This window comes from Apteryx rowi, unplaced genomic scaffold (genome assembly GCF_003343035.1).
Source record: "Apteryx rowi isolate R43461 unplaced genomic scaffold, aptRow1 scaffold_3, whole genome shotgun sequence".
Lineage (NCBI taxonomy): Eukaryota > Metazoa > Chordata > Aves > Apterygiformes > Apterygidae > Apteryx > Apteryx rowi.
Window position 1 is genome coordinate 903,878 of NW_020449418.1, and position 24,474 is coordinate 928,351.

Sequence of the window (24,474 nt, forward strand, 5' to 3'; positions counted from 1 at the left end):
ACTCCAGGGTACACGTTCTACAAGGACAGGTTTCCTTAGCACCCTATACCTTGCCCCGTCTCATCTACCCTAGTGGCCACGCTGCATTACTGGTATCAGAGAAGATAACCAAAGCATTTTAAAGAAAAGCTCTCAACATTGCAACAGGAAGAAGAATTTTACATATGTTGAACCAGGAAGGGAATCCAGGCTGCCTACAAAGTATCCATGGACATAGAGAATGAGTGCCTGAGATTTCACTGGGGACCCTTAAGGCTCCATCCATCACTCAGGTCACTGAAAATACAACTAGTTACATCAGTACAAAAGTGCTATAATAGTGTATACAGTAAAGCAAGAGGAATAATGCTATACCACCACAGTATATTCATACAATACTAGGATGTATCCCACTATGATTTTATAGAAAAAACAACCACATTTCTAATCAACCCAGTCACATCAGTAAAATACTCAAATATAGATTTGCTTTAAAATACTGAGATTTACAGAAACTTGATTGAAGTGATAACAGGAGAATATATGGCATCCTAGCTCTATCTTCTTAGTCCTGTAAGTGTTTTTATGAGTAACTTGTGCTTTTCAGAGCTACAGTTGAACTCACCATTAAAAACATTTCTAGATTTGGAGAACAGCATAAAGTTTGCACTTACCATTCACATTTGATTTTGAACAGCGTACTTAAACATTACACCAAAACTGCAGCAGATGCAAGTTCACAAAGTTCTGTTAAATTCATGTCTAAACTCTAAGTCAATAAAGCAGTTTCAAAAGTTATACCAGCTGAGCATCCAAATACCATCAACTGAAATTTTGATTTATGAAAACCTAAGAGACACATCCATCCAGCAGCTGTCTTTAAATGTGATTATTCACCTTTTTCCTTTATCTGATTTATTAAACGTATTATGGTTACCTCTAGTTCAATTACTGTTTACAAATAAAAAGACTGTGGAATGACCCTGGAAAGCCTGACAACTCACTTCCAAAACTACAAAGTCTTGTAGAAAAAAATATTTGTAATGTTTTTAGAAAAACATTAAAACAACTGAAATATTCCCTTTGCAGAAAACACCATAAGAACTGAGAAGAAAAACTGTAAGCATTGAATAGAAGAGCAGTTGAGTTAAATCTCTTCTTCCCTCTTCCACCCTGCAGTCCCCAATACTGTATTCAAGACCGAACAGAGACACCACGTCCACTCAGAACTTGCAGATGGAACTCTCTCCTGAAAAGGTGTACTCACATTATTTCTTTTAAAGACCTGAAAAGGTTCACACTTTCAAAATATGAAAAGGAAAAAGACTTATTTTATATAATTTTATAGCAGTTAGTGTAATGGCCCAGGATGTAGGAGAAACAGGTTCATTTCCTACCTACAGCCTTCATCTCCAAGTAAAGTGCCCTAAATATTCAAGCTAGGTAACTCTTCAACACTCCAGGTTAATGCTGTTCCATTGAAAAGAAGAGGGGGAAAAAAAAGTCAGAAGTAAGAAGCAGAAAGAAGCATCGTTCTCTAACCTAGCAGTTACTAGGACAGTCACAAAAAAAAAAAAAAGTGATCAAGGTTCCATATGTTGCTTACACAATTGTATCTGTATTTTATTCATTGGCAGGCTGGTCTTGGTGATAACCAAATCCCTTGACCGCATTTGGAGCTATGCTTTAGGAAAAGACATAAGAAACTACATATTGTATATTTACATTATCAAATAGTTTCCCAATTTTGAAGTATTTAAATAGATTTTTAAATGATTTTTTTGATTCTGCTCAATCATATTCTCTCTGCAAGATCAACAGTGCAAATTTATGTATTATGTAGAATCCAACTGCAGATAACAATTATATACTCTTTTTATATATTGCCTGTAAGTACTTAGCTTAGAAAATAAATGTTAGGCAACTATTAAGGACTATAACACACCATTTATTTTCAATATAGAAAACGCAATAGAAAAAGTGCATATTTACAGCTTGTTAATATCAAATGAAGTGAATAGGGTGTTTAAAGGTCCTTGCTAACAATTCTAATTTCTGTGTGCAAGTATGAGCTAAGTACTCCACAAACTACCCAGGACTAAAATCTTTTGCAACTATTTTAAAATATTCCATTATGTGATGAATACACTGAAAAATAAGGCTTATAATTCACTCTACCAAATCTTTCTTTTCAGGCCTATCATTTTTTTAAGCTTATTCTATTTCCAGCTTTAATGGAAAGGTTTTCCTTTTTCTGGATACCTCTATGGTGTATTACTCAATGAAGGATACAAATATTTTTCTCATATCAAGAAATCACATGAAATCTATAATATAATTTTCTTCTCTCCTTCCACTAGAGCCTGAAAGAAGTTATAAGTTAACCTGATTAAATATTTTTACTTTTATAATCAACTTCATGCTGCTGTACTGGATCCATTATTCTCTTAGGAACATGGAACTCTACCATTAGTCTCAAAAAAACAGGACTGCTCTTCGAAGTAGAATGTATTTGCTATGTGGCTATCTTTCTTGTCCCTCTTTTTTCCTAACACCCTTGATTTATACAGTCTAGTGGTAAGGAGCAGCAAGAATCCCTTCCTCTCCTTGTACATGAATCTCATTTTTAGATGACAGAGACTGAAATATAGCAACAGCAGTAGCAGAGAAAGGAAAACTGGGCTTATAACCCCTATAAAAGTGTTTAACACTTTCATAAAGGAGCATGGGCCATAAAGAATGAATATTCATGGAAAGAGGACATTTTTTGCTTGTGTTGAGCTTTCAAGCCTGTCCATGTAACCAAGTATACAAACAACAATTCTACTTAGAAGTATAAATAAAGGAGCAGACAGAGAGGTAGGTTTTGCTCAGTTGATTCTAAACAATTACTTTGCCAGATTTTAGGGAATGATAAAGCACAATGAAGCAAGGTTATCACAAGTGTCATCAGTATGTCCCTCTTCTACTACCAAATCGTATTTCTTCCTGATAAATTTTTTTTCAGGATTTTATCTCATTGAAGTTATAAGAATTTTTGCAAAAAGAGGTTAGAACAACTTTGGTAAAAACAGAATTTTTCCTTTGTGAAGCGTAGTAGAGACACACACTTTACTTCTGTTTGGTTCTGTATTTTAGGACCCTGAAAAATTAAACACCATTAACAACTAAAACACCATGAAAATTTGGTACAAGTAGAAAACTTATTTTCTAATTCATTCCACACTGAATAAATATTTTTATTTGTTCAGACAATAAAAATTTCCTTACTCTTGGCAAAACGTAAAGTCAAACCTGCTTGAAACATCATGAACTGAATTTTAACTATAGATTTAACATCTACAACAGACTCTATATACATAACTCTCCAAGCAATATTAAAAAAAAAAAAACAACCTTGAGCTTTACTATTAAATGATGTAATTAGCGCTTTATATTATTCTGGTTTTGCTCTTCTAATACTACAATGATAAAGGGCTAATTGCTACTAGCAACAGCACCAGAACAACATTTACGGCTTAAGTGCTCAGGAACACATAAAATTTAATTCCTCACAGCCTCTGTTTTACATTTTCTGTGTGATAGCACATTGATAACCCATCTGTAATTCTAAAAGGAGAGAAAACTGGAAAAATATATTTTTTCATATTAAATCAATTTTACAGACACATTTAAATTTACTAGTTTTGTTGATGGCAAAGACTAGATTTTAAACATTTTATTTTACAAAGCAATTATTTATAAATGAACCATTCATTTTCTTATGAAATACAAGCAATATATTTGATTATAAGTGAAACTAAAGTTAGTCTCATGAGTTGATCTTCGCTTTTTTTTTCCAGACAGGAAAAAAGTTTTTAATATTCATTTAAATAGCATGGAAGAACCTCAGTACTTTACAATGAATATTGTCTTTTCTAAGCACCTGAATTTACATTTTAATCAATAATAATAAACTGTCAGCAGAAATCCAGCACATAACAAGACTTGAAGGAGAAATATTGCAGAGTATATCATCTTATAGATACAGATTATTGCATTTTTTTAAATAAGGATCCTATATAAAGACAGGCCTGAAATACAGCTAAAAATAGCAGAGAATATGAAAGCATCTGCTGTGTTCCAATATTTATTAATGTTACCATTGGGCTGGGACCAAAATCAAAATCCTTACACTTTCAAAAAGCATCAGTCTTTTGGTTTGGTTTGTTTTTTAATACTAATCTCCATATTTAGAATCGCTGTTTTAAATTCTGATTCTGCATCAACAACGAATCAATTTTGTCTCTGCAAACTTTGCAGAGAATTCAAGTACTCATAAAATACAATCTAATTTACTTCATAAGCTTTCATTGGGATAGAAATGCAAAAGATTTGAGCTTTTACAAGGCTCCTAGATCACGGTTTTACAAAGGAAAAAAAAAAGTGCTCTTATTAATCCCAAACAAGTCCCATAAAAATCTATCCTAAATTTTCAGAGTACAGCTTTGGCGCTTTTATCTGCAGCTGTACTGAAAACAAGTTCAGTACGCACATTTGTGTGTACAGATACAAATATTTTCCCCCCTTCATACACGCACACATATATATACACACAAACATATTAAAAAAACCAAACAAAACAAAAGTCATTCAACAGCTTTCCCAGGTTGAAAACTCTCCTTCAGAAAAACCCACGTGGACATGGCCTTCCACCTACCCATCCCCTGGCATATTACTTACGCCAGTTATTTGGGCTGATTCCCTTGTGTCTCATATTTGGAGAAAAATTGCTGTTTCAAACCATATATTAGCTTTGAAACATTAAAATATGTTTAGAGAGAGAGAGTACCTTTCCAGTAATGCTAGCATTGTACAAATACAAATCAGTTTTACATAATGCCTTCTCCAGCGCAGAGAGCTGCAGCTGTAATTATAGGGCAGCGTCAGAAAGACGGACACCCGACGTGCCCTTTAAACCTTCATGCCAAGTACGCGGACTGAGGCCAGAAAGGAAGAACTACAGCTGGAACGCGGTACCCCTCTTCCCTTCCCAAGCGCACAGCAGAGGACAGAGAGCGACAGAAAGAATTTGGTCTCCAGAATTGTAGCTCCAAACCTTCAACGTGCTGCTTATCACAACTAAGATATACTGGGTATAACCGTGGCCTAAAAACACGGCTGTTAGCAGAGCGCAGAAGACAGAACGCGAGCGCATATTCACTACATACTTTGTGGCGCGTTTCAGGACACCACCACGGAGCTTTGCCGTTTGCTCTGGCAGGTCTTTCCATGCCTGCTGCAACACCACAAGGCGACTAGCAGCCAGCATAACCCACAATGGTCTTCAGCCTATTTAGGTTACACTGCAGCCCATTTTATAACTGAACCCTTCGTAGAATTTAAAGCCAGTCGTGATTATCTAAATTCTTTCTACCACGTTTCAGCCTCCTAAAGGTATGTAGTTTTTATGCATCATATAATAGTGCTAAAGAATTGGGAGAAGTGGGGGGTATATATCCTAAGATATGGTTTCCAAATTGTAAAGCAAAGATTGAAGAACAAGATAAGGTTTTATTTGTGAAAGATAAAACTCTATTAATTTCAAGTATGTGGCTTGTTTTTCAAATACATCTCAATTTGTACTTTTAACTCATTATTATGTACGCATGATGCACACATTCTGTCTTTTGCATACATAACTGCCTGATTTCCAAAGAGCTGTCATGGAGCACAGACTTACACAAGTATCACATACACATTTTCATTATGTACACCTATTCAACTTCCTTTTTAAATGAGACAACTGTTATTTTAAAGCATCTTTCAAAATGCTGCAATAGAAGAACTGAATAAACAGTCTAGTTTGAACACTGATGGTTACAGCCATCAGAGGTATGATCTCACCAGGTGGGGCTCTTCAGCTTCTTTTTATGTTCTGAAGAGCTACACGGCACCCTAAAGAACAGATGAAGAAAAGCCACAACCAGCATCAGCTAGAAAACAGCAGGTCAACCTCAGCATTCAAGACGGAGCCCAGCGGCAAGCCCTGTCCGCATTGTCCTCTTTCACCATACCGCAAGCAGTAACAGCACAGGCCGCTAGTGCCTCACCTCTATGAGAATAATTATTTGTGGATCTTTAAGGAACTGACAGAGTAACTTGAAGGCCAATCTGGTGGCAAGACATTAGAGGAATGCAAAATCATAGCAATGGCCATGTTTGTACAGCCCATTTTATGCTGCAGACTTCTCATTATATCAGTGTGCTTACTGCTATTTAAGTAAATACACCAAATAATATTAAATTATGAAAATAGGGCAACTTAACAATTTGCATAACATCTCCAGATTTCTCAGTCTTCCTTTGCAACAAACATTCACATATGGTAAGCTTTTAAACTTACTAAGTTCTTTTTTGGTTCATGACACCTAAGTTTAGCCATTTAAAACTCAGGCATACAAACTAAGTTCATTATCTGGACAGCAATGGCACTCCAGAGGCGGGGGGGAATCTATTCTAAGATAGGCAAAATGAATTGTTCTCTGGAAATACCTATCTCTCTGGTCTCACTAGCCCCATTTACTAGAGAAGGAGACAAGACTACCAGTTTATATTAAAAACAAACCTTAGACAGCTAAACTTAACTGAGATGAATCTCTCCAAATAGTTATTGCAGATTAATATGAAAAACAGTAAGTGTTTTTGTAGATAATAAAAAGCTAAAGTAAACTATCCACAAAACTATGTCACATATAATAAAAGATATAATCAACAATACTCTACAGCCCAACTGGAACATAAACAGCATAGGCTCTATCTCCAGGATTCAGCTTGTTTCCAGACAGCACCATTTTTTACAAGACAGAGCACTACACTGCATCATTTGCAACCTATCTAGGAAACATGATACTGATAACATGTTATGTTTTGTCTTCCAAGCACTGTTCAAAACCTCTTGATGCAAATAAGGTAAACAAAATTCTGCAAATACCCATTCTATAATTATCTAATTTTCAGTAAAATAAGTATTTATTATTATCTGAAAAAGTATGTTTGTATCTGATGTAGGCTGTGAGCCTGTGTATTTAATTTGACCAAATGAATAACACAGAAATTAAGTTTGTATCAAATTTATCTTTATAGAAATTTTAAAAACTGAATTACTACACCTGGAGTTTTTTGGGGGGTTTTTTTTGCACTTCATCAGATTAATGCATGCAAAATGTAACTTGCAAGAAAATACAAATATATATATTAAATATTGTAATTAACTAGAAAAACAGAAATATTGTTGCATCTCACAAAACAAAACAAAAAACCCTGTAAAACATTTTCATGAAGTAGAATAAAACATTCCTGTTATGTGAAAGTCTGAAAGCTACACTTGCTCAGATCCCAGGATTCATACTACTGCTTCTCAAGTGTATGTGTACTTATATGGAATATATTGTTCTCCAAAGTGAGGAGAAAGCCCTGTTTCATTAAAGTTAAAACCAGATGTAAGCTGAAATAATAACAGCTTGCACTATCAGATTCTTACAAGAAGTTATGTAATACAGGGATACAATCAAAAAATTATGGCTGTTATGAAAATGCTTTATTCAGATGCTCACTGAAACTGGCAAGAAATAGCACGTATATGTTCCATGTATTAAATGTGTCATTTGCTGCTGAGAGCAAACGCAGAACAGTTGATATTGATACACAAAGCCATAAAGAGCCATTTGTTACTGCTACAAAAAGGGTCATGTCTTACCCTCTTCTACAACTGCAGTCAGCTGATAAACGCTTGCCAAGAACAGATCCAGGAGCTATCCACGAGCCATTCTCAACACAACCCTGTATGAGTGCTTCCCAGGCGGCCCAGGCACATTGCCCGTTTCTTAGTTCCCAGGACAAGTGGCTCGGCTGTTTGGCTAAACTATGACCTGAGCGTTTATATTTGCAGCCTACACATAAAATAAGGGCATGAACACCAGGAAAGGGGAAAAGCTGTTTATGGTAAGAACAGCAATGACAATAAGCAGGACAGGAAGCAGCTTATGGACGCGTAACAACGAACCATCACAACTTGACTACTCTCGCCTCACCTTTCAGGCTGCTGCTTACCCTGGCTTCTGCACCCCCTGACTACAACTCAGCCCCAGCAAGGCACTCTGATAAAAGCACTGAGCAATGATCAACTCTTGCAGCTGAGATCCCTTGACATGAAGGAATTGACTAAACCGAGACAGAAATAGAAGTCAGGGAAAGGAAGCAGGGAGAAGCACAATTTTAAAAGACGACCTGAGAGGAGATAATAAAAAAAGATGAGGAAGGATGCACAGCCAGAAAGAAAGTAATCTGTTCTAATCTGGATTAAAAAAATGAGACGGAAAGAAGAGAAAGGGAGGCCAAACAGAAAAATGTGATGTCCTTAAGTCCCATACTGAAAGCAGATGTTTCAGCTCTGCAGCTTGGGGCAGCTCTACATCACAGGTACGATGTTGATTAAGGTAAGGAAAATCCTCCAGATATTCATAAATTAGGTAGGATCCAATTTTAAAGAGTGAAGAAGCAAGGAAAGTTAAAAACCAGGAAACATTAAGAACAGTAACATGAATGCAGAGCAATGATAGAATATGATAGGGAAGGAAGGAAAAATAAATAGAGAATACACGGAAAGAACAAAAATTTCAACAATAAGAGAAGAATAATAAATTGAAAACATTTTCATCACATAGAAACTGCTAACAGAAAGGGGTAAGTGCTTCTGTCTTTACTTATCCCCAAAATGCATTTACTTATCTTTTCAAATGTGTAAGACAAATATTTATATCTGATTTTTATTGCCTCAATCTAAGCACTATAAAGAAAGTCACATCAGAGACTAGCGCATGGGAGCAGACAACAGTTTCTGGATGATAGATAGGATGAATGCAGAGATTCTAGATGATAACATACTTATTTTCTGTGATTTTTTTAAAAAAATTTATACTACTACATATTGAAATTATTTGGCTACTGCACGTGCCAGTATATGCCTTCTCACTTCCTATAGCCAAATAATCACCATGAATTCCTCCTGGCTGTCAGTAAAGAATGGCCTCCAATAATAGTAATAAATAATAGCAATGCTGACAATTAAGAAGCTATAAGATCATAGCAATTTAGCAGTTATAAAAGCAATCATGGCAAAGTAGTTACTTGTCCTCTCTCCATCTGAGATAAAGCTTATTTCTCCATTAAAAGCTTTACACATTGTCGTCAGGAGGACAAGAATTATGGGTTATCGTGACACTGAAAATCCATTTTCTAACTTTTCCTATCAACCTAACTCAAAAAATTAGTGTAACATTCTTAATTTCTACCCTGAAACAAGAAATCTAAGCTAATAAGCAAAGGTAGAGAATTTGAACAGTATACCATTGGCTTTCAATCAAACCAGTGACTTATACTTCAGTAAGTGGCTTAGATCCAAACAAATCAATTCAACTTAGTTTACCGAAGAGGGTGTAATATTTCATAATTAAAAGCTGACGACAGTTAAGGAAAACAAAAGAATGCAATGGATTTATATTCAGAATAGAATAAAACCTTCCTCTTCCCCCCCCCCCCAAAATTCCAGCATCGTCTTTTGTTAATACTATATAGATGTTCAGAAAAATAAATAAATCCACACTTGGAAGCAACAACTGCTAGGCTCTTTGGTCGATACATTCTTCAAAAATACTAAAACGCACCGATGACTGCAATTCATTTAATAATATATGTGCTATTCATATTATAGGACAGCATAAGGAACATGGAAAAGTGATCAAAACTGGTAATTTTACCCAGTATGCTTTGTCCCACAAATCAAAATCTGTCTGTCTTTAATTAAACAAAGACACTTACAAATACCTTTTTGTTAAGATGTTTGTGATCAAGACTTAAGGAGCACATTAGCAGGGCTTGAGAATGCAACACTGGTATTTAAAATTCCAATGATCAAAAATACAAAAAAAAAAAAAAAAAAAAACACAATACCTACCTATATCGTATGCAAGGAAGTCAGCAGAAAAACACTTTGCACCATTACTCAGGGAAGTATCATTATGAGTGTTTCCACCAAAAATGAGCATAGCTCCATTGATTAAGACAGCTGAATGAAGATACCTTGCAAAACCACTCTCTTTCAAAATAGTCCTGCAAAACATGAGAATAAATCAATACATACTAACATGTGAAAAGTCATAAACACCTGAAGAATTTTATAGAAGGAAACAATATCTAAGACAAGGAAAACACTAAACGAAAGCAATTATTCAGTAAATATGATGAAATATATTCTGATTGTTTCTCAGATTATGAATTTCCTCATGTTATATATATTTAGCATTCAATTAAAATGCCAAGCTTCCTATGAAAATATCAGTTTGTCAAATGACATCTAAAATAAATATCAGGTTTACATTCTTCAGAAGAGATTAATCATGTGGTAAATGTTAATGAAAATTAAACAAAAACCTCTGTATATTTTCATCTCTATTCTTATAGAACCCTAGCATAATTTTTACTCAAGAAATGTAATAAAAAAATTTTAGAAGGCTAAAAGAATGCTTAGCCCATCCAAAGTTCTGGAAAAGGAAAAACATTTTATTTGGACACTCAGACCTTGAAAAGAAATGGTAGACATCATTCTAGTTATGATGAAAACATTTGCAGTGCTTCATAGATGTGCTCAGGTTGCCAGATGCAAACATCCAGAATTTCACTTCAAAGAACAATCCACTGATATATAGAGCATCCTTTGTCTTTGATCCTTTTTCATTCATTCATTTTGGCTTGTGTGGTCTGTTTGTGCCAGGGGAATGACATGGGCCCAACAGTAGCCAAGGACTATTTGTACTCCATCTGTCTAACATTAGACAGATAAGGAGCTGGTGAAAAGAACAAAATACAAACTTGATTTCGTCATGGCAAATATATCTTACCAAGGGAGAAAGGAACCGTTTGTATTTTGAACTTGAAACATTCAGGTAGAATAACTGTAGACACCTTTGTAAGGAGCTGCTTAGACCACAGTGCAGATCACCGTTCACATCCCCCAGCCAGCAATCATGCAGGCATCTCACTAACCAAAGGGCGTTCCAGATCAGACTCTCGCTTGCACTTGTGTGATTGCACACTGCTTACACACGCAATCAAACTATATTGTCATTCATTTTCCATAACAAACATCCTGACTTGATAATCTTTCCTTCTGACTGGATAACATGGTTTCTGTTGAGTCACACTGATAGCATTCAGCTCAGTATTTTTACATTATCCCGAGGTTTAGGGGTGGGGGAGTTTAAAATGCATCTCATTGCTTTGACAAAACAATGTCAATTAATTAATAAACTGGAGAGATTTTTAAAAATGATAAGAGTTTGTATGCTCAAGCAAGCTGAGAGGAAGGCATTAAACCTAAGATCATATATTGTTATTCAAACATATTGCTCCCCCCACAAGGTAACACCAAAGACTAAATAAAAATAATTATCATTTTTTATTCCTTAAAAAAAAAAAAAAAGCAATAAATCATTCAAGTCACCAACACACCCACTTTATCCCATGTGTTTTCTGGTTTTAACCCTCCATGTTGTTTTGTTTTGTTTTTTTATGGGGTGGATTTTTGCTGTTATTTCTGATAAATACACTTTGAAAAAAGAGCACCACATAAAGGTCTTTTTCTAAACCAGAATTAGCCTGTTGTAAGAATTGTTATGGGACCTGTCTGTGAGAACATGAAATTTAGTTTCAACTCATGATACTTACAAACATACAAAAATAGGAATAGCAAAAGAAAAAAAACAAGAAATTATTTTAACAGTTATTTTCAGGTAGTAACAGAGGAATATTGTTGTTATGAGTGGAAAGTGTGATAACATACTAAAAAGATATTGTCCTTAAAAGTGCTGACTATTCATTTCTTCCCAAGTCTTTTGCTTTACCAGTTTTCTACAGCCTCTGCCTCCTAGTTTACAGTAAGTGCTATATACCAGGCTCTGTCTTGACTATCCCACCCTGCAGCTGTCTGCAAATAGTCTTCTTGCTCACTGAAGGCCTAAAACGCCATACACCTTCTGGGGAAAAAACGAAAGACGCCTTCCCTCCATACCGGCTATATTAGCAATCCCACCAGCTGTTCTTTGGGCTTCTACGGGTCAACGGACTGCACTGCCCCAGCCCCTGCTCCCCACACCCTGCCGGCTTTTCCCCGATTCTTGCACGCTGTGTGCTTAGCTGCGTGCCTCCGATAACAGTGGCTGTCTCCCAAGATTCACCAGGTACGAGAAACGGAGCAGGAGAGAAAAGCAGAGGGAGCATGAGCGAGAGAGAAGAGCAGAGCGAGCCCGCGAGCGAGCCCCCGCGATTCCACCTCCGCCAGGCGACACCCAGCCAGCGACGCGCTGCTCCTCGGCTGGCTCGGTAAGCACGTGGTTTCAGTACTGACAAGATAGAGTACTGAAACCTTGCTATGTTTACTCTGTGTAGGAGTGCATTCGCCTCTGTCCTCTCAGCCAGTTTTCAGTCCCACAGTACAATGACTACTACTGTAAGAGTATTCATGAAATGGAGACAAAATACAAGCCCTCTACACGATGCAGAGTGTCATGCTAGTACAAGCAGATAGAAACAGTCACTATTAGTTATTAAACTAATAATAATAATATTCTAAGTTATTAATCGTTGTATTGAACAGTCCTTCAAAAGATGCAATATCACTTTATTCCCAGAGTAGAAAAACACCACAAGCTACTGGTAAGTATAACAAGAGAGCATCATGATTCTAGCAATTTAAAAATAGATAAAAAGGAATGAAAAATGCTTCTATTCACGATGCCAACTGCCATGAGCCAGTGGCATTCAAAATAAAGACTCTCAGTGAAATCAAAATCACATATTTCCAACAATCTGACCTGAGAGCAAGTCTTGCGTGCTTAAGTTAGGTCATTAGTGCTCAAGGCAAATATTAAATTGCAAGAATAAAATGTTCTGAGAGATGTATCTTGATCTCAAAACATCTCTAATGTAAGAAAAATTAAAGGTCAGTTTGTATATATAACACTTAGCATTCACAAATTACAGTAAATTTGAGGAACATGGAACTGACAAATATTTATATATTATTTATATATTAATATATTATATGAAAAAAAAGGATCCCTATACCAAAAGCAAGAGGAATTTTTTTCTTTTTTCATGCAATTTTGTGACAATATCTTTCCAGAGTTCTAGGATTTTGGGGCTTATTTATATCCTAATATGTACATAAGTGCACATCAGCAGTATAGTCATACCATGTGGAAACACTCCACATTGTCCACATTGCACAGTGGTTAACTGTGGATAGGAGACTCTTTTCTTAATTTGTACAATACGCAACAAGCTTCCTCTGTGGCACTCCTTCAGTGGGTAGCTCCATGAATCAGCTGGCTAGCGCCTGATCCCTCACAACAGCTCTTCTGTTGTGTTGCAGAGTATGTACTGTGCTGCAAAATGCAAAGGGCATGGAGCTGCCTACGTGACTTCACTGGAACCTTACTTTTTACTTACATTTTCTTTTTCCGTGACAAATACTTTTTCTTTTTTGCTCTTTCACTTAGTTTTCTATATTACAAACTCTACTTACCATGTCCTAGTATTAACTTCATATCTGTAAAGATCATCCACCAATCCATATTTATTGCCAGGTAATGCTTTGTATCCACCATGGACATAAACAGATTTTGTCAGTTCATCATAGACACTAGTATGACCATATCCACCTTGCACAATTGCTCCTTTTGTTTCTGGCACAAGCCAAGAATTAGACCCTGTAATAGAAGTATAAAAGACAGATTTAAGTCTTAATATTGCTAACACACAATGCTAGAAGAATATGTAAAATAGGTCATTATTGCTATAATCCTAAATACGCCAATAACAAGGGACTCCCTTTAAAGAATAATTTTACATCAATGTACCAAAATATCTGCAGATGGATAATATTACTAGTCTGTTATCTGCTATTCGTACTTAAATCACAAATACAATGTTAACAAAGAGCTACAGGTACCAGACAGTATCTCATACTCCTCCAAAATTCAACACACACAAAAAACACACACACACACACAAAAAAAATCTTTTGGTAAATAGAAAATGAAGAGTCAAGATGCATTCTCACTCAACCTTAACTCTGCTCCTCTTGAGGGACAGACAGTGTCTGTCCGCAACTGTGATTAAACCATTCGCAGAAGCATGGCAGAAATAGAACCGTTACAAGCTGTGATCTCACAGAAACACGCAACTTCAGATAGCTGAAAGTATACACCGGGTACAGGCAGAAAATTTGCTATTAAACTATTAAAACTATTAAACTAAAACTAGTTTCCAATGATTGTTCATTAGATATTTAACTGCAAATACACCTATTCAGTTGCTGAAAACCCCCACAAGGATACATTTGACAGGAGCTCATTTAGAGGTACGCTTATACTTAAATCCACTTTTTACATCACATCATTAACAGCTATAAAGAGACACTAAATAAAACTATTCACAATAACTACTCATACTGAAGAATAAAATGAATCCAGGTTAAGTGATTTGTCATTGCTTGTGGCCCACAAATTTCCAGTTTTCTCCATCTTCCCAAGCTGATGACATAACAAGCCACCTAAAGAGCTAGAGAGGAAGGAAGCATTTCCTGTAGAAGTCGCAAATTCAAAACTTACGATTTATGTAAGAGGGTTGGTGAGGAGCCTGTTGATATACCTTTCTATCACGAACCACATTCTCTTCATTTATTTATTTATTTAAATATTGATCAGTCCTAAAGATTGGCATATATGCCTGTCAGGAAAAAAACTAAGTATTTCTCTGCATAAACCCATGTGATGGTGTCGATTATGCACAATAGAACACTTTGCAATTGTACTTCACTTGTTCACATAGCATTTAGAATTTTTTTACAGTAAAATTGCATAACTTTATATGACTTGTGCTGAAATAGCAGAAGACTGTTTCTTCTTGTATAATAAAGAACATACGCTATGGATAACTAACTACATTTGAGGAGAGGTCCATAGACATCTCTTTGAAATAAAAGCCAAAAGGAGTATTATAGTTTCTATTTCTGTTTCTATTTCTAAAATTCTGCTAAGCTGTCTGAACTCTGACACTGAAAACTGCCATATAAACATGCAATTTTGTTTTCTCTTTTGCACTTCTTCAGCATCTTGAATATTGAAATATCCAGTACAAAAAAGGCAGTTTCTGTAGAATTTCTGTCTGAATTTAAAGACTTTTCTATGCAGATGATCCCTTTTATTTATTTTAACTATTCATCAACATGGGTCTTCACTCATCAATAAACTGAATTCTTTTTAGGCAAATCCAATTATTCTTGGAGATATTTACATAACTCTGCCCCTATCCAAAGGCATCCCATTCTTTCTATCCTGAGATCAGATGAACTACTTCATTGACCAAATCAGTCATGTAAAACCCTGCAAACTCAACAGCTTAAAAACCCAAATTAGGCTAGAATTGACAGATTACTACTCCAACTTCCTGCTTTATAACAGAAATAGCTCTACTATAAACAAGGGGTTTTTTTATTTCTCAGGTTTAAATCTCATAAATCTAATGGAGAGCCTAAAAAATACGGTCAAATGAATTTTCAAAATCACAAAAAAAAAAATCCCTCCACTTCGACTTGTTTCTAAAATTCAAATTACAGGTGAAAAGTATCAATAAACATGACATTGTTCATCAACATTTGGGCAATCTTCTGGAGAATCCCAGACAAGCTACTGTGATAACTTAAGACAACTAAGTCTGCCAGCTACTAACTCATGCACAAGGTCACGTGCCGTAATACTCTGGTCACTTTTGTCACACAGAATCAAGCACTACAGGTCCAATTGAATGATGATCAAGCAAAGAATAATAGTAAAATAAATAGAAAGGATGGAAATAGGTGGAAAAAGAAATTACAGCTGAGACAGAAGCAGAACTCAAGGCTTTTGATGTACTCAAGGTGGGGATACAACTCCAATTCAAACCTCCAATACACATGGCATGAGGAACGGCAGGCCCAGTAGCAGGCATTTTAAGCAAATCCCAGGAGATATTACTAAAGAATAGCAGCCATAGTGCTCACACCAAAGAGAAGAGGGAGGAGAGGGGTGATCTGGACAAATACCAATCTTAATCTAGCCTCAGATATATGCAAAGGTTAAGAACAGAGGTGTGAAAAAGTAAAAATAAATATGTTGGAAAAATACTCTTTACAGGACAATACAAGTGTACCAAGCAGTTTGCATTACACTTCCCTAAAAACAAATTATCTACACAAGGGAGCATACAAAGTCTCAATTCTCTGGCCGTCAGTAATGTCTAACTATAATGTCACAATGGGAAATTAGTAAATAAACCATAATAACTGAAGGTGATTTGGGCACTGATAAAGAAGCAGCAATGAGCAATATTGAAAGGCACTGAGAATACTAGTGAGACTTTTTAAGGATCAGATATAAGAATGATTGCATTTTGTAACACTATCACAAATTTAAGATGTGATGATGGTATAAGTTTAGGCACTATCAATTCACAGAAGCAGCAGAATAACATGCAGAGTGAATTGGATAATCTTGGCTACTGAAAAAATAAATCAGAATTCAATAACAACTTAAAGATATTGTGCATAAATACTAGCACAATGATTATGAACATCTATAAAATGGAAGCTCACCAGCTGGCAAGGGCTGAGAAGAATATCAGGTGCACTACTTCAACAGAGAAAGTCTCTGAGCCATTAATGAGCCGTTAATGCCATTTTCATGGTTGTATTACAAATGTCATCTTAGTACATCTCAAGTGAGGTGTTCCCAATAAAGTAGGATTACAGTTATTTAGCCGGGCACTGGTGAAATCTCACCTGAAATATCTCACAGGCATTTCTAAGCATCCATGTTCAAGAAAGATGAACTCACTGTGGAAGAGGTGCAGAGATGAACTATTAGAATGACAGAGGAATAGGTGAGGTTACCTTAATTAGTCTAGCAAAAAGGAGGATTGGTATCTATAAACATGCAAAAAGAGTAAATGCCAGGAAGGGAGATCAGCTGAACACACTGCAACAATATATAACCTGGAACATAAATGGATATAAACTAACCACTGATAAAAGTGGGCTAAGATTTAGACCATGCCTAGCCACTAAAATTACAAATCCTGAAATTATCTTCCAGTGATACCGTGAACAAAAAAAAACAAACTGCTTTAAGATCAATCTTCATATATTATTGAAAATAATCCTAAAACACGGTGTTCACATTAAAAAAGTACTAATCTCAATAGCTGGGGTGATCCCTTCTCTGCTTTTGGTCATATTAAGCAAGGGAAATAATAAACAGACTAAACCTTACTCTTTCTTTTTCAGTTCATTTCTTTGTATAAAACTAACTCAGAAGGTCAAATCAAGAAGAACTACTTATTTTAGCATTTATCACTTTATCAGTGAAAACAGAATAAATAAAATAGCTTTTTGAGGTAAATATATAAAGGTGTTTCTAAAAAAAGGTTTGAAAAGATTGAAGATTTTTATATTCCATAAATCTGCTAAAATTCAAAGGTAAGGTGCATGTATTGGCCTGCCCCTTACAACAATACAACCTTCGAACAGATTAGATAAAAGGAAGAAAATATCCAAGAAGCTCATTTCCCATCTTCACTTCATTGCACTGACAATAAACTAAATCCTTTCTAGCAACTATGAAGCTCAAGCTAACTTACAAAAAAGAGGAAGTACACGTCACATTATAGGGCTAGCTCTTTTAACACTACTTCAAAGAAACATTCCTTTTAAGAGCAACCTACAACCTACTTCTGAAAAGGTAAAAATAATTTTAGGCTATCAAGGAAAGTGATATGTTTCTAATCCAAACAAATCTCTGGCTTCAAAAATAAAAAAGACCTTCTTAATATTTATTTAATATAAATTTAGAAACTTTTAGAAAGACTTTTAGAAGCTTCAACTAAAACAACACTAATATTATATTCACCTTCAGACTCACATTGAGATTTTCAGAAGGTTTATGAGGTATTGCTAGCCTAAAGGGAAATAAATTTCCCTGGGGAGTAACCCAGAAAAGCTTTATGGTCCAAGTTAGTAAAACAATTCACATAATTCCCATACCAAGATTTATTGGTTCCTCAAAAGCCATAACTCTGAGTATAGCAAGAAAGGACAAGGGGAAGCTCCTTTGCTCTTGCAACAACCACCATACCTTTGGAGCAGAAATGAATTCCCCTGCTTTCACAAGGTGAAAATCTGGCTGCAGATCATGTCTGATTTTTCTACCACTTATTTGCCTGTGATGCAAATCACTTTCTTCACTAGTCTGACAACATCAGAGAAATTTTCAGACCATCACACATTAGATTAACATGCTTTGTTAAAAAGAACTGCATAGCACAATACCTATGTGAAAAGCTAGGGAGTCCACAACCTGAAGTCTACCTAAAGCAAACTTTAGCACCAGATTTCCATATATCATAACATGAGTAGATCAACAGAAGTTTCAATTAGTATGAACCAAAGGGTATGCTCTACACTGTGCCTGTTTCTTTCAGTAGACACGTGGTAAATGCTTGAAAAATAGCCTTCATTAGAACTAAGAGCCATGGCTGATAACATATACAACGAATAACGTAGCACAACGTGAAATGTTACAGCAGTGTGTGTTTTCAAAGCAAGCAGAGAGAGGAAAAAGAAAAAAAAAAAGGGACTCTAACTTTTCTTTGAACAAAGTCAGGAGCCCTTCTTGATAACTTTTCCTTTGTTACTATGATTCTGTTGGGTTCAGAGCAGCATTTCCATCACTTCCTCTGGCCTCTGAGTTTGGAGTCTGAGCTGCTAAGTTCCAAAAAAGATAGTCCTTTATAGTTCTAACCACCGCCTGGAATTTATCATGGTTAAATCATGGTAATCATGGTTAAAAATGGTTCTACAGCTGCAAAACTGTAGGTAAATGCTGTACCTGGCACAAAATTCAGAAAAATTTGCCACAAAATTCATTTAACCTTTGGGGAGGGGAACACGGGAGAGTCAATGAGGTTAAATGTTACATGAGAATTACCAACTGCAGAAATTGTTCAATTATAGCACAGAGACCACATTCTGCAAAGCACTGCATGAGCAAATAATCCTTCATCACATGAGCAGATTCACTGAAATCAATGGGTTTCCACAGTAAGACCCTATATTGTTACAATTTTACTTTATATTTAATGCAATAATGAAGCACACTTTCTCCTAAAAACTAAATTTCCCACCAGCATATGATAAAATTATCTTGGAAAGGAAACAAAAAGTTAAAATTAATTTAGACCCATAGAGCAAAATGTGTTTTCTCCTACTTAAAGTTTATAGCCATTGGTTGAAAGGGATTTTCTGTTTGTTTGTTTTTTAAATATGCTTAGTTGTAGATAACAGTCCTTTTTACTAATCCTCCACAAGTATAGCTCTAAGATATTAAGAAAGTTTTAAAATAGGAACAAGTTGCACATTTCTATCATATCAGCAATTAAATATTCCATAGACAGAGACAATTTTACATTGCAGAGTGAATCACATGCTCCTCCTCCTTTTTTTCTTCCCTCTTCACTATTAATCTAATGAATAATACCTGAGAACAATTTCGGTACTTCTGCTCCAGACTAAGAAAGAAGCACAGGATATTCAACATTCCAATAGACATTAAGATGAATGAGCACTGAGAATACCAGAGTAATTTTTCTTTGTTGTTCTTTTTTTTTTCCTTGAAGACTTGTTTAAAAAAGATTTCTAGTAGTTTTTTCTTTTTGATTCTTCCAAAAATTAAATGTTTTTTTTAAAATGGTCATTAATCCCTTGCCTTAACAAACCTTAAAATGTTGCAGAGAAACATTTTGAGAAGACTGAATTTCTAGAGTAGTTGCATGCAGTTTTATGAAATTTGTCAATGTGGACAAAGCCTATTGTGACTCTCTTCCTTCTATTCCCATTCTCTTTTTACCTTGTTCAGCATCGTTACAAACTTCAACGTTGACATCAGAGATAAGATGCCAAGAAGCACAAGAACTCTCTGATTATAAGGTTTGAATGGATTTCCCCACCCCAAAAATCTACATAAATATAGTGTTTCTATACATCTACAGTAACATACACATACAGAAAGTAGTAAAATGAAACACCTCAAAAAATGTACAATACTTCAGCATAAAAATATTACATTGCATTTTATACGTATGTATTTTGTGATTGTTTAAATAACTGTTAGAAAGTTGGATCAATTCTATGGAAAATAAGAATAAAAAAGGCAAGAGAAGATTAGCATGTGAATTAATGGGCATATTAATATTCTTAAAGATTCATCAGAAGGAATCTTTAAGAAGGAATCTCACAGATGTAGCAAATTATTTATGAAAATTGTCATTAATTATCTTTCATTTCTACTAGTAGCAACAATTATTTGCTTTAGAGAGAATCCCATAAATAATAATGAATTAAGGTTGTTAAATTTTGAAAATCAGAATGAAAATATTACAGCAACATTAATTAAAGCCTCAAAATAGCTACATTCTGACAATAGTAACTATTGTCATTATGCTCCATTTTATTTTTTCTTTTTTGCTCTATTTAATCTTTTCTACTCCATCTTCTCTGTAGTAAAAATGAGCAAGTTTTATCATAACAATAACCACTGTGTGGAATTTCTGGTTTCAACCTTTGCCTCCTTTAGAGTCCCACAGCCATAAACACGATAATGCATATCCAAAGCCAGAGTACCTCAAACATGTATGAAACACTACTGATCAACAAGAAATCTGATCCACATAATGTAAAGGAAAAAAAAAAAAAAGATGAGATGATATTTACTCAGTCAAAAACATTTATCTTTCTAAAAACAACAGAAGTGACCTTCAGTTAAAAAAAATTTAAAAAAAAAAAATCAGGAAAACAAATTTTATCAGTACACGATAAAAACAATCTGAAAGTGACTTACTGATGTAGTATTCCTGCACAATGCTTGTATAACCATATATGGCAGAGTATCCAAAAATGATGATCATAACAACATCTCTGCTATCCAGCTCTACTATGTGTGCTGAATGACCCTCCACAGCATATTGTTGGCCATGTACAAGCACTGCAGGAGTTCTGGTACTCCATGTTTGACTGTGTATATTGAAAATCCACAACTCATCAGTAACATTCCCATTATTTGTTTCAGTTTTGCCTCCATACATGTAGATGTCTTCCTGTAAAAATTGGAAGGGAGAGGGGAGAGGGAGAATTAATGGATTAGAGAAACAGATAACATTTGAACTGCATAATTCTGCACTGTATGTTTCATAACTGAAAAATCTGATATAAATCTTCACATTTAACTGACATTACGTTCATCAACTCAGTATCAAGACTTAATCCCAGACAATGATATTTAAACTAAAGCAACAATGAAGATAAAGAGACTATTTCAAAGAAAAATAAATCCGAACATGAAAATGACACTAAAATGAATCTCAACTGGATTACTACAGGCAGGAAAACTTTCATTACCTGTCTCTTTTACCTCATAATGCAGCTTTCTATTAAAAAAACCTGAATAGAAAGGATTTGATATTGTTTATACGTTACTTATAATACACTAATTCTTGTCCATGGGGATTTCATTCTGTGCGTGTGCAAAAGATCACACTCTATTTTAATAGCGATGTAACTTAAGTGCTGATAAACCTCAAAATCAGAGCCTAAAGAAAAGGGATGACATGTGTACAGCATCCTCTTAGGTGCATTTGCTAACATCAAATTCCATAGGACAATACCTTGAGCTCTTTTAAGGAGAAGCAAAAGAGATTTTGCAGTCTTCATGGACCAGTTATCTCAAACAGCAATGCCATCTGTTTTGACAAGTAATGAATGATTTGCTTAAATATTGAAAGCTGACTCTACCGAGTGAGCTCAAACTTCACCAAGAGGAGTAAATCAAGGCATAGAAACAAAGTTATGGAATGAATTTGAACTTGTTAGCCTCACAGATTGGCACATTGTTCAGGGACAGTTATCCTTGGTGGAAAAGACTACCTCTACTTCTGAAAATGATACTGAATGTGTCTTTGACAGGACATATCAGGTCCACATGCGCTCTGCATCCCATTTATATCATTTTTGTAGAAATGGCAGTTGTCTTCTACATATTGAAATATTCTAGGGTTTACCCCTGGAATATACCCTAGAATTCAATCTCATCTGGTTAAAAAAATAAAAAAGAAGCCGCAAGTTTACCACAGTTGGCAAAGTTTTACTTGGCATGGACCACTGGGCCTCAGAAAGGAAAATCAGAAGATAAAGAAACTGTTTAATGTAAGTCTGAAACAACCATGGGGAAATTTCACTTTTATTATACAAGGAGCCAATGGGATCTAAACAGAAATGTAAAGTGCGTGCAATTCTCATCATGCACTTCAAGAAAGATGAACTAAAGCTGGTAGACCATAGACAATACAGACAATCAGTAGAAGGACAATCTTTTTTAGTCTAGCAAATAAAAGGCTTCAGGGGGTTATGATGCTATTTATACACCTATGGTGGTTGGCCAACATCAATGAAGGAGAAGAGCTAATTAAGACAGCAGACATTGCTGGTACTAGAATAAGATGTATGTAAAGACAAACACATTTTAGAAAATAAATTAAGGTTTCCAATCATCACAGAAATTAGAATCTGGAAAAACTGGCAAATCAAAATAGCCAGGGATATAAACTTAACTTCTTTAGAGCTAAGGCTTGATATATTTTTTGAAAGGAGTTGTATGATATGGTGCCTGAAACAGTCTGACATTCTTAAAACATCCCTTACAATCTCATGTGTGTAAGTTAAAGCGAGGCAGAAGGGTGATTTTGTGAAAAGTTAAAAAAAAAAAAAAAGACTATGTTCTTCCAGTTCTTTTGCTGATAATAAGGCAAGCAGAAAGGATGTCTTCATTGAAATGTAAAAGAAACATCGGATAGCCATTAGATCATAGAGGAACCCATTCACTCAACTAGCAGTATTTTGAGATGCCAGGGAAGAGAGGGTTCCTACAACAGAGGGATTCTGTGTCTCAGTGCTTCAGGATATTTCAGCAAGTGAATGAATGTTAACATCCTCAGATTAAGCTTGAAAAACAATCATGTTTTCTCCAAGCAGAGCAAATAAATCAGTATTTTTAAGATTATAATCTGCAGAGATAAGCATTTATACTTTCAGGTAGCTGAAACTGATAGTCATCTGTTCTAAATTAATGCGCTCTAAGGAATCACAAAGCAATTCCTTAACTGAGAGATCACCTAGACAGCACCCACTTTCACAGATGCATAAATTCCAGGACCACATGAAAAATTTTCCCATCGCTCTGACAGAGATGAAAATCAGTAAATGACCAAATAAACTGTCTAACGTATCGAAGAGTACAAACATAAATTTCTGCAGGATCTTCACCATTTCTTCACTTGAAGCAGGTAAGCCTTCCTTAACTTGGAATTTAAAATTGCTCCTATGCAGCAAAACTTTCTGTTAGAAACTAGTGTGAACTTTTCTTTGAACTGAGGCTCAATGAACCAAAGATATTTACATCCTTCAGTGGAATTTGTAGCCAATTCTGAGAGAGTACCCCACTTCATCCAGTTGTGCAGGATTACGTATATCTGGACCAATTCTTTTCCTATAAAATATAACATTAGTTCAAAGAACTTGGTGAAGACCCACAGAAGGTGTAAGGAGGCACTGACTGTGCATTAAGAGTTTGTGTTTTTAGGATGAAAATGCTAAACAAGTCTATGTGTTTCAAAGGATGACAGAGTCTAAGTTAAACATCCACAGTTAAAATATTAAATAACATTACTGAGATACATATTTATGTATCTATGTATGCATTTATTTATTTTAATAACAAATGAACAGCAAAAGGTGAAAACTTTTCTCTTAGATTTTAAAATGCCACTTTTTCCACTGCTGCCAGTTACAGAAAGAGCTACTGCTGGTCTCATTCTCCTCATGAAAAAGTTCCCTAAAGAGACCAGGGAGATACAATACGTTAAAAAGTAAACCTCTCAAGAATCAAATCAGCTGATTTGATCACAGATTTAAGTTTCTCTGGAAAAAAAAAAAAAATGGCAGGTGCCTACCTGTTCTTCCAAGATACCAGTATTTCCACCAAATTTTTTTTTTTTTTAACTGTGCCCATCACAAGAGAGCTGAAGTTAATCTCAAAGACTCACCCTTCCCCCTTTAGAAAGTGTTTCTGAAAATAATACAATCACTTTGTCCTGCTATCATGTTTTTTAGTGCTGACATATACAATCCCAACAAAAGACACTTTTAACAATAGTGGCTAAAGCCACTATTAAAAATTTTGGTGCTATTAAAGGACAAATTTCCAAAACAGCTACCAAGACATCTTTCACAACATCAGCAATGGTGGTCATACCACA

General features: G+C 35.3%; 1 protein-coding gene across 2 annotated transcripts in view; it reads right to left on the minus strand.

Moving 5' to 3' along the window:
• ATRNL1 (attractin like 1) overlaps positions 1 to 24,474 on the minus strand; it is a 568,892-nt gene that overhangs the window by 458,065 nt on the left and 86,353 nt on the right. For both annotated transcript variants that reach the window (XM_026069767.1, XM_026069766.1), the window contains exons 8-10: positions 21,006 to 21,261; positions 13,601 to 13,784; positions 9,974 to 10,128 (exon numbers count right to left, since the gene is read on the minus strand). In XM_026069767.1, the coding sequence (XP_025925552.1) occupies positions 9,974 to 10,128; positions 13,601 to 13,784; positions 21,006 to 21,261 (595 nt within the window). The remainder of the gene's footprint in view (positions 1 to 9,973; positions 10,129 to 13,600; positions 13,785 to 21,005; positions 21,262 to 24,474) is intronic.